General features: G+C 38.4%; 1 protein-coding gene across 6 annotated transcripts in view; it reads left to right on the plus strand.

The window, feature by feature from the left end:
- Nucleotides 1-12,441, plus strand: part of ATG4C (autophagy related 4C cysteine peptidase) — a 112,464-nt gene that overhangs the window by 23,418 nt on the left and 76,605 nt on the right. For all 6 annotated transcript variants that reach the window (XM_037024350.2, XM_037024351.2, XM_073234060.1 and 3 more), the window contains one exon: nt 7,885-8,024. In XM_037024350.2, the coding sequence (XP_036880245.1) occupies nt 7,949-8,024 (76 nt within the window). In that variant the 5' untranslated portion in view covers nt 7,885-7,948. The remainder of the gene's footprint in view (nt 1-7,884; nt 8,025-12,441) is intronic.

Genomic DNA, 12,441 nt, shown 5'->3' on the forward strand with positions numbered 1-12,441 from the left:
TGGTTTTGGGAGATTTCCACCACCCTACTCATGCCGCCATCTTGAGAGTCCTCCTGTATTTGCTTTTTCTGTTGTGGGTACTGAACATGCATCCCTATCATAATAATGACTGAAGAGCAGGGTCCAAATACTTAACTCCCATCTTGTGCATCTCAACATTTTCATATTAACAGAAACTAGACAATAGGTCAGACAAACTAATGCACGTTCATCTACGCAGCCCGTACAGATGCTGCTGCAAACTTAAGGACAGTATCACCCTGAATCCCAGGCAACCCCAGTCTGTGTTCATGGGGCAAGGCAGGAGAAGCATCTTACTGAAATGGTCTAAATCCCTCTATCGTGCCTGGCAGCAGTGCTGAACATCCTGAGCCAAGACAGTGTTGGCCTGCATACGTTTTCTTGCCTTCAGGACACTTTCCAATCAGAACCCCCCCGCCTGTGTGGGGTCCGGATGGCCAGAGGAGTTCTGGGACTGTCCCTTCTGGGTCACACATGGACCCAGTGACCTGACCAGATCCCAGGAGGGACTCGTGGTTCGGGGATATCTCCTGTTGGCCAGCGTGGTGTTTTTTTCAAGCCATTGCTTGAGGTTGAGCCAGCAGAGTGGTGCTGGTAAGCTAAGCAGATTTGGGGCTACTCAAATTGTTTATATAGACAGTCTTGCTGTCACCCTGCAAACACGTACAGAAACCAAACACATGTACAAACATATTAACACAACCCCCCTCATGCCCCTCTCCTCCACACCCCCCCCACTCATAGGGGCCCAGGTGAGATCGGGGAATTCTCAACATTGACTCAGGCGACCACAGGCACTTGGAGCGCAGCCTCCTGCTTGCCACCAAATGGAGCTACGTTGGTGGGCTCCAGAAACATGAGAGTCACGTGACCCCCAGCTCACCAATCAGGAGCGACAGGGCCCACCGACCATCCATGCTTCTCCAGCCCGGGCTTCACTCACGCAGCATCTGCCGTGGTGTTCCCCAGTCTCGGAGCGAGATCCTGTCTGATGGCCTTGCAGTCCCCCTGGAAGAAGGGGCTGAAGAACAAGGTGAACAAGGTTGCCCCTGTCCCTGGCGTTGCCTGCGGGGCCCTCATCCTTGATCTGGGTCCTCAGCCCCCACAGTCTTGAGTGACACATCTCTGCAGGGTGGTGGTGCCACAGTGGGTTCCTCCACCGGCGCCATTTCAGCTGTGGGGCTGCCGTCCACAGGCTGGGTGCTGTTCAAGGGGCATCCTAAGCTCTGGGGTGGCGGGTGTGCCTCTGCAGAGCCGCACTGCGTGGTGCCCATGCCGGGCTGAGGGATCCAGATGGCGCACGCAGGCAGCGTGGCCACCATGGGCAGTTCTCGAGGGACATGGGCTGGGCCAGCGGGCGTCTGAGCCAGACCACGAGGCCAGGGAATAGCCATGGGAGGAAGCAGCCCCGCTGCAAGCATCCTGCCCAGCCTCAGAAGCCTGCAGAGCGCTGCCTGTTTCCTGGGCTTCCCAGGCCTCTGGGCTGCGTGCCTTTGCCACCATCTTCTCCAATGTCTCAGCCCAGTGGCAGCGACTATTCTTGGACTTCTCCGTGGAGTCATGTCATCCAAAGACAGGACAAAGCATCAGGTCCAGCTCTCCATGGTCAGTCAGCCTGGCCACACCCTGCCCTGAGAAGCCAGCCCAAGGTACCAGGCCCTGCTCTCTGTGGTCAAGCAGCTTGGCCACATCCTCCTCTGAGAAGCCAGCCCAAGACACCAGGCCCTGCTCTCCATGGTCAAGCAACCCAGCTAGGCCCTGCCCTGAGAAGCTAGCCCAAGGCTCCAGGCCCTGCTCTCCATGGTCAAGCAACCCAGCTAGGCCCTGCCCTGAGAAGCCAGGACAAAGCAACCGGCCATGATCTCCATGGTAAATCAGCCTAGCCACGCCCTGCCTTGCGACGCCAGGCCGAGGCATCAGGCCCTGCCTCCATGGCCAAGCAGCCTGGCCATGCCCTGCCCCCCGTGGCTGCCCCACCACACCTGGCCCTGTGTCCTGGTGCTACACCACCCTGCCAGGCCCTGTGCTCCACAGCTATGCATCCGGTTCGGGTGCTGCCCTTCAGAGCAGTGCGTCGGAAGCAGGCTCTTTTAGCCTCCACAACTGTGCATCCACTTCAGTACCTGCCCTCTACTGCAGTGCGCCCACACCAGGCTCTGCTCTCCCATCACCGGGATATTGCACCAGGCCCTGCTTTTCACCATCGTCGTGGATACGAGCCAGATCTTGCTCACTGCAGCTACGCATCTGCTGAAGTTCTTGCCCTCCTTGGTTGTGCCATGCCACCAGGTTCCATTTTCCGCACTCAGACTTCCAGACCAAGCCCTCCTGCCATCCTAAGCTGTACTTCTCCGCCAGGTGCTGCTCTCCATAGCCACGCATCCCTGTGGAGGTCTGCTGTCCACCGCGGTGCCCCACACCAGGGCCCTCCGTCCTCCTCCATGGTGCACTGGTGCCAGACCTGTGCCCTGAACTCAGTCACCACGTGCTACCACCTGTTTAATGTAAATTTTTATTGAGTATAATATACATACAGAAAAGTGCACAAATAATAAGCGGACAGCTCTCTTATCACAAAGTGATCACACCCATATAATTACCACCCAGATGGTTATAGAACATTAGCAGCACCCCATAGCCCACCCTTGTGTCTCTTCTCAGTCACTACTCTGCACCTTTCCTTGAATGTAATCTCTAACCTGTCCTCTAATATCATAGATGAGTTTTGCCTATGTTTGAACTTTTAGAAGGGACTCATATATATGTTTTGGTGCAATTGGCTTCTTTAGTTCAACATTATGTTTGTAGGAGTTACTCACATTTGATATTGTTCTAATTCATTTATTCTCATTGCTGTGTAACATTCCATTAAAAAAATATACCGTGATACATCTTTTTCGGTATTTTGGGGCTATTAAGAACAGTAGCGCTATGAACAGGTTTGTATATGTGCTTTGTTGAACATATATATGCATTTCTCCTGGGTATATTCTGAGCAGTGCAAATTTCTGGGTCAGAGGCAATGCATATGTTTAGCTTTAATTAGATATTGCCAAACGTTTTTGCAAATTGGTTATGTTTTTAGTCACACTAGCAGTGTCTGAGATTACCTGTTGTTTACCATTCTCTCTAATACTTTTTTTCTTTATTGACTTTTTAAGATTTAGCCAGCCTGGTGCATTTGTAACACAATCTCCTCATTGTGGTTTCACTATTTATTGCCCCTCTTGAGGACCTTTTCTTAGGCATATTGGCCATTTATTTGTTCATCTACTTTTGTAAAATTCCTGAACAAGACTCAAGTTCTTTTGTTTTTCTGGTTTTTCTTATTGACTTGTAGGAGGTCTTTGAATATTCTGTTTCTTTTATTGAAGTATTATTGACATTTGACATTATATTAGTTTCAGGTATACAACATTTTGATTTGATATTTGTAATGCACTGTGAAATAACAGTAAGTCTAGTTACCATCTGTCACCACACAAAGTTACAATTTTTTTCTTGTGATAAGAACTTTTAAGATTTACTTTCTTAGCAACTTTCAAATATGCAGTACAGTATTGTTGATTTAGTCACCATGGTATACATTAAATCCCCATGATTTATTTATTTTATAATTTAAAGTGTCTACTTTTTTATCCCTTTTACCCATTTCATTTGCCCCCCAACTACCTTTCTCTCTAACCACCAGTCTGTTTTCTGTACCTATGATTTTTTGTTTTGTTCTTTTTCTCAGATTCCACATATAAGTGAAATTATATGGTATTTCTCTTTTCCTGAATTATTTCACTTAGCATGATACCTTCAAGGTCCATCTATATTGTTGCAAATAGCAAGATTTCATAATTTTTTTATGGCTGAGTAGTGTTCTTTTGTGTATATATACACACACACACACACACACACCACATCTTTATCCATTCATCCATCCATGGACATTTAGGTTGCTTCCATACCTTGGCTATTACAAATAATTCTGCAATGAACATAGAGGTGCATATATATTGTCAAGTTAGTGTTTTCATTTTCTTTGGATATAGACACATAAGTGGAATTGTTGGATTGTATGGCATTTCTGTTTTTAATTTTTTGAGGAATCTGAATACTGTTGTCCTGCATCAATTTACATTCCCACAAACAGTTCATGAAGGTTCCCTTTTCTCCACATCCTGACTGACACTTGTTATTTTGCCTTTTTGATAATACCCATTCTGATAGGTCTGGAGTGATATCTTACTGTGTTTTTGATTTGCATTTCCCTGATGATTAGTGATGTTGAACATCTTTTTATCATCTAATGGCCATCTCTATGTCTTCTTTGGAAAAATGTCTATTCAGATTCTTTGTCCATTTTTTAATCAAATTGTTTGCTTTTTTGTTATTGAGTTGCATGAGTTCTTTATGTATTTTGGATATTGGCCCATTATCGGATAATATGATTTACGAATTCTGTAGGTTGCTTTTTATTTTGTTGGTGGTTTCCTTCACTCTGAAGAAGCTTTTTATTTTGATGTAGTTCCATTTTTTTACTTTTGCTTATTACCCTTGCCTTTGGAGTCAGGTCTGGTTATTCCTTTTTAAAGTGTTTTGCTTTATAATACTTTCCAATATGGTTCAAGGGATCACCTTCAAAGTTGTTGATTCCCTAAATAAAGTTGGGATTTTTAGAAACAGCATTTAAGTTTTTGTTGTGTAAGTGGGTTTCTGTCTTTATAGAAGATTGGAATTCAATTTTAGTTATAACTCCTAAAATTCAGAAAAGTAACTACACTAATTTATTTAACTAGCAAAAGCTTAACTGGTTGGACCTTATGGTAATTATTTTATTGTTCTCATCTACTCAATATAACAATGACAGTAAAGGTATTCTTACTCGAATAGTCAACGATATGTTCCAAAAACATTTCAAATGCTTCAAATTTAGGGATTAAGCTATTCTGACTAAGTAGTCTATAAGTAGCAGGAATTTTGAGTAAAAATAACAATAAAAGAACAACTTACCAATTTATTTCACTCTAAGTTCCTTGAGGTTAGAATATTTCTCTCTTCAGTTTCTTTATCTGTCAGCACATCTTACCTTGGTTATTTATTTATTTAGGAGTCATTATCTAAGATATATTCTTCCCCTATTAAGTAATTTCTCACTTTCTCTTCATTTCCCCTGCATCCACTTTAAGGCATCTTGACTTTGACACTGTTCTTAAAGACGGTCCAGAGTGTTCCTGGTAGCTGGTGTTGGGAACTGTTCGGTCCAAAGTCTTTCTTGTGGCTTACTTTATTTCTAACTTGGGAAGAAAATACATGCATGTATATTCTCTTAAACATTTTGAGTTTAGAATTTTCATGGTTGGTGGCTTTTAAAAAATAAACGTAAATTCTAAAAATTGCACATGGTCTTTGTATAAGGTTTGGAAAAGGTAGACAACAGGGATATAAAAAATAAATACATTCTTTTATATCCAGGGAAACTACTGTCAGTTTTTGGTGTACTTCTTTCTAACCCTCACCCCTTCTGCCCTCCCGAGCCAATATCATATGATATGTAAAGTTTTAGAGTATGCAGAGTGCTTCCCATTTTCACAAAGTCTTTGGAGACATCTTTAGTGGATATATAACCCATTATGTGGAGGCACTATATAATTCACACTTTTTTAAACTTCTCCTTGCTTTTCCAAATTTTATTAAATTGTGCAGCTTTTGGGTGGAAAAGTTTTTCCTTTATTTTAGTTGACAGTTAAAACAACTCTACAGCTGGTGAAAGTGCTATGAGTGATACCAATATTCCATTAATTTTATTAGTTCACTGATTCATTTAATAAACATATTTTGAAAACCAGTTGTGTGTCAGGCAGAATTGAAGAATACTCGGAAAGTTTACCATCTAGTGTAAGAGACACATAGGAAACGTAATTACAACACAGTGTCATGAGTGCTGTGATAGAGGAAGACATAGGAATCTATGAGAGCTAAGAGGAAGGACATCTGCCCAGTTTGAGGTTTGGAGAAGGGTAGAAATCTTACCAATCTTACCAGAGTAGTTGAGACGTAAGTTGGGTCTTAGGAACTCCTGATAATAAGGTAGTCATGAGCAGGAAAGCATTCTAGTCAGAGAATTTCCATCACATGCAAAGAGGGAGGTGTTAGATAACATGTCAAGTTTAGGAAGCTTTAATATTAATATTAAAAATGGCTTCAGTATATGGTGTGTGTGAGGGAGTGGCATTAGAGGAAATAGGAAGTGGACAGACAGAATTTCATGCAGGGCCTTGAATATCATTTGCAAGGCTGGGGGCACAAACATGAACAAGGCAAAGTCCTTGGGGAACATGTTTGTAGCTATAATTTTATATCAGCAATTCTCAAACTAGTAACTCTAGCCCAGACCTCTTTGAGCTTCAGATTTATATATCTAACTGTGTAGTTGGCCTCCCTAGAATATATCTAGAATGTAAGCTCCATTATAACAAGTATTTCACTATTCTAAGCTGTATCTTCATTGCCTAGAGCAGTCTGGCAGTAATTTGTCAAATGACTAAGTAAATTCATGATTCTGTCTTTCAGAGGCATCTCAAATGCCATATAAATCAAATTCGTGGTCCTCTAATTTGCCTCTTTCCTAACGTTCCCTATTTTAGTGATTGACACCATCTATTTAGTTTCAGAAGCCAGGAATCTGGGTGTATCTTTGATGTATCCCTCTTTCTCACCTTCCACATCCATTTTGTCACCAAGACTTAATTGAATTTTCAACACATTTCCTCATAAGTCCTTTTCTCCCCATCTCCAGTGCTCTAGTCCAAGCAAGCTGTTACCATTTCTTTCCTAGTCCTGTATAATAGTAGTAAACTCACCATCTATTCTTGTCCCTTTTCAACCTATTCTCTGTGCTGCTCTTGGAATCAGACCCACAGAATCTGATTCTGATATTCTGTTTAAAACCAGTTGTTCTTAGGATAAAGAACAAAATTCTTAACATGGTCTACAAGGCCCTACGTGCTCTGTTCCTGTCTAACTGTATACCCTCATCTTGTGCCACTTCTTTGGACTTTGTATGCTCTAGTCACATGGTTTTTAAAATTCTTTCAGTGGACCATGCTCTCTCTTATACCAGCTATGCTCTATAGCTTTTAATATATATTATAAAATGAAATATTTATTTTTAGAGAATTGAATATATACTTATATTGATTAGATACTTACAACCAAAAGGGTAAGGTTCTGTGCAGCATTCTTTTCTTGAAAAGTAAGCTATGAATTATTGCAAATAAGCTCAAGCATTTTCAGTTAATTTGTTCCTCCTCCAGATCATATCACACACCTCAATTTTCCCTCATCAGTTATAAAACAAACACGAGCTACACTTATTTTAAAGTAAGAAAATCTTTTCTGTTGTAAATTTAAGCCATTCTATTTTTAAAAAACGGCTGCATTTTTGAGATAGGAAGTAAATGTAGGATATGAGTTAATTAAAAAAATTAAACAATTAGATTATATGAAACTAGTGACTTTATTTAAACCTCCGTTCTGAAGATAGTCATTTTTAAAAACATATCTTGGAGAGTCTTATGAGCACCAAAGCTGAAGTGTGTTACTGAGATAATTTATTCTTAATTATGAGTACCTGGGGGAGATTATTGTTTGGTTTTGTGTGATAATTCTTACTGTTGTATATCTGATATTAAATGTTTTTTATAATTAAAATATTTATAGAATATGTTGTATTCTGTTCTGTAAAATGAGAAATTGGTTTCCTCATTTCCAGTTCAAATTGTATTCAATCACTTGAGTAACTTTGATAGATACTGTACTATATAATATGTACTCATTACTTATTTTTCTTTATTTTTTTTTTCTTTAAATAAGTACAAAAGATTAAACTCTACAGAAGAATGCAATCAAGTGATGGCTTTTTCTTTAGAATTTGAATATGGAGGCCACAGGAACAGATGAAGTTGATAAGCTAAAAACTAAATTTGCATCTGCTTGGAACAACATGAAATACAGTAAGTATCATGATTTGAAGATTGTATAAATTCAAAGAAATATTTGAGGATATGTTTCATCTCCCTTATTAAGTTACTGATAATTTGCTTGAGGTTCTCTTGAAATGAAGTGTTTCTCTAAGGAATGTAAGTAAGAGTATCTCCTGAAGAAAGAGCCAAATGTCATCACAAACATTGCTTAGAAACTCAAGCATACTATTGGTCCTTTTTAAAAATACATTCCAAAGCAGATAGAATTTATTCAGGTGATGATAATATCTCAGTTTTTTAGACTCAGTTTCAGGTGACCTATGTACAAACCAGGAAGCAAGCAAAATAGACCTCTGAATACACAAAGCAGAAATAGTTCACATACCAATACCTATGACTATTCTGCAAGTACCCTCACACCCTTATTTTTTTTGACTATTTTTTTAATTGAAGTATCTTTGATATGCAATTTTATATTGGTTTCATATATACAACACATGTTACCCATGTTCAAGTTACTCATGTTATTATATCCTCACTCCCGCTAGTGCAGGTATGGAAAATGTTACAGAATCATGGCTGTATTCTCCATGCTGTACTACCATCCCTGTGACACTTACATTGATTGAGAATTTTTGTGCCCCTTCATCTCCCTCACCCTCCCTACCCGCCCGCTCTTCCCCCATGATAACTACCAATCACTTCTCAGTGTCTATGAGTCTACTGCTATTTTGTTCATTTTGTTTTGCTTTGTTTTTATATTACACAAGTAAGTGAAATCATCTGGTAAAATTTGTCTTTCTCCACCCGCAGGCTTTATTTTTAACCTAATTACTCTTGATTTGAAAACAGATCCAATAAGGTGGTTTTGAAGCCCACCTCAGACTAGAAACAAATAAGAAATGAAGAAGCCTTCAAAGATGGAGAACTCCTCAGCAGAATGAGTTTCAACAGGAAAACATTCATATCCATAAAATAGAAATGATACAATTAGTAAAACTCTTGGTAATGCAAATTTATGTGAAACATAATTGGCAGTTGGCTCCTGGTTCACTGGAAGTCAGTGCCAGCTGGTTAGACAGTTATAACTTGATAATAACATGGCATTGTCTTTTCAAAACATTAGTTTTGTAAAAAACAGATATAATCCACATATTATAAAATTCACCCTTCTAAAGTGTATGGCTCAATGGTTTTTAGTATATTCATAAGATTGTACAACAACTGTCATCACTATCTAATTCCAGAATATTTTCATCCTCCCAAAGAGCAACCTCATACCAATTAGCAGCTATTCCCTATTCCTTCCCACGTCCCTCCAGCCCCTGGCAACCACTATTTTACTTTCTGTCTCTATGGATTTGCCTGTTTGGGACACTTCATATAAATGGGATCATTCGACCTTTTGTGTCTGACTCCCTTCATTTAGCAAAGTTCATCCATGTTGTAATGTGTGTATTCTTCATTTCCCTTATATGGTTGAATAATATTTAATTATATGGCTATATCACATTTTTTTACCCATATATCAGTTGACAGACATTTGGGTTGTTCCCACTTTTTGGTTAATATAGGTAGTGCTGCTACAAATATTGTTACAAGTTTTTGTGTGAACATGCTTTCAATTCTCTTGGGTATATACCTTTGAGTAGAATTGCTGGATCATCTATTAACTCTAACTTTTTAAGGAACTGCCAAACTATTTCCCAAAGTGGTTACACAATTTTATATTCCCACCAGCGCTGTTTGAGAGTTTGAATTTCTCTACATCCTCACAAACCCTTGTTATTGTCCATTTTTTTATTAAAGCCATTCCAGTGGCTTTAAAGTATCTTACTGTGAGTTGATTTGCATTTCCCTGATAAATAATGATGTTAAACATCTTTTCATATACTTTTAGCTATTTTTATATATTCTTTGGAGAAATGTCTATTCAAATCCTTTGTACATTTTTAAATTGGGTTGTATTTTATTATTGAATTGTAAGGGTTCTTTATGTATTCTAGATACAAATCCCTTAGCAAATAGATGATTTGCAGATATTGTTTCCCATTCTTGGGTTGTCTTTTCACTTTCTTGATAGTGTCCATTGAAGCACATAACTTTTTAAAAAAAATTTTATCAAATGTGCATCACAGTAATGCAACAGTCCCCCTCCCCCTTCTCTCCCTCTCCCCACTACCCTCCCCCTTGGTAACCACTAGTCACTTCTCAGTGTCTATGAGTCTAATGCTCTTTTGTTCCATCTGTTTTGCTTTGTATTTATATTCCACAAATAAGTGAAATCATATGGTTTCTGTCTTTCTTTGCTTGGCTTAGTTCACTAAACATAATACCCTCTAATCCATCCCTGTTGTTGCAAATAGCAGTATTTCTTTTCTTCTTATGGCTGAATAATATTCCATTGTGTATATGTACCACATCTTCTTTATCCATTCATCTATTGATGGACACTTTGGTTGCTTCCATATCTTGGCTATTGTAAACTAGAAGCACATAACTTTTTAATTTTGATGATGTCCAACCTACCTATTTTTTCGTTGGTTGCTTGTGCTTTTGATGTGATATTTAAGAAACTTGCCTAAATCAAGATCATGAAGACTTATACCTGCTTCTTTTATTTAAGAATTTTATTGTTTTAGCTTTTATATTTAAATCTTTGATCCATTTTCAGTTAATTTTTGCATATGATATGAGGTAGAGTTACAACTTCATTCTTTGTATGTGGCTATCTATTTGTCCTGCACAATTTTTTGAAGACTGTTATTTCTCCATTGAATGGTCTTGACATCCTTCTCTAAAATCGGTTGACCACAGATGTAAGGGTTTATTTCTGGACTCTGAATTCTATTCCACTTATCTGTATGTCTGTCCTCAGGCTATTACCACACTCTCTTGATTACTTCAGCATTTTGTAAAATTTGAAATTGAAAAGTGTGATTCCTCCAACTTTAATCTTCTTTTCAAGGTTGTCTTGGCTCTTCTGGATCCCTTGCATTTCCATATGAATTTTTAATCATCTTACCAATTTCTGCAAGCAATCCAGCTGGGATTTTGAAACATTTCACTGAATCTGCAGATCAATTTACAAAGTATTGTCATCTTAAGTCCTCCAATCCATTGACGTGGGATACTGTTCTATTTACTTAGGTCTTTACTTTTTATCAGTAATGTTTTGTAGTTTTCTGCATGTAAGTCTTGCACTTTTGTTAAGGTTACTCCTAAGTATTTTCTTTTCAGTGCTATTTTAAAATAAATTGTTCTTTTAAATTTCATTTTAGATTTTCATTGCTAGTATATAGAAATACAATTGATTTTTGCAATTTGATCTTGTATCTTTAAACTTGATGTTTTTCTTTTAACTCTAATAGTTTTTAAACCATTTAATCTGGTGAATAGGTTATGTAATAAAGATTTCATCTGTAAGGTCTGAAAATCCTCCTACAGGTACTCAATAACACGTTTCAGCAGTACCCTAGGAATTGTGTTTAACCTTATTTACATATGTGTAATTTTCCTTATCTAGATATTTCAGTGGGCGTAGATCTCTGATCTCTGAAGAACAGATTGTTCAGGGTAACTAAGAGCTCTAGATAGCTTCAAGTTACGGAGTAGTATTTTAGTTTGATTTTTATTGGTGAAAATTGTTCTAAAATGTTTTATGTATTTCTGTTGCTTAGAATTTGTGTAGTATGGGTGGTGTAGGAAGGACTAACATTGATTGAGCATATTGTAGATAATTTACATACATTCTCTTTAATCTTGTATCTTCTTGAAATAGATATCTGAAATTTAAATCTAGCTTTCTGAAATATGCTTTTTTGTATAGTAGAAAGCTGAGATTAAGTGACATAATCAAGGTTACATCTAAGTAAGACTTGAAACTGGTATCCAAATTCAGCCTTGCTTGCTCCCCAGTCTTGCTGTTCTCTGAATACAGTGACCATAATTTAGGAATATCTTTTATCAATGTCAATATTATGATATGATGAAGGTGGTACTTAAAATGGCATATCACAGATTTAAAAGACACTGAACCTTACTTTCTTGAGAGTGTTTCATTTTTGCTTCCCCCCCCTTTGTTTACATGACTTTATGAGGTATATAAACTTGACTTTGTTTTAAAAATGTTAATAGGTAAATCATCCTTCTTCTGGTGTTTCTAATCCTCCAGATTATTGTCTGTATTATTTCTTTACTCTTTGGCTTATTTGCATCTTTCAGAGCCTTATTTATGATTCTCAAGTTTCTGACTTAATGCACTAGGTTTTTTGTAACATTCTGTTTATGGTAGATTGTCTCTAAAGATGGTCCTCAGTAAATCACATCTTGTGTTGTGTCTTTTCTCATTGAACCTGGGCTGGCCTGTGCTTCATGTTAACCAATAGAATTAAGAAACAAGGCTGTGTCAATTCAAGGCCTAGCCATTAAGAGGCAACATCTGCTT

The sequence above is a fragment of the Manis javanica genome, chromosome 4, assembly GCF_040802235.1.
Source record: "Manis javanica isolate MJ-LG chromosome 4, MJ_LKY, whole genome shotgun sequence".
NCBI classification, from domain to species: Eukaryota; Metazoa; Chordata; class Mammalia; order Pholidota; family Manidae; genus Manis; species Manis javanica.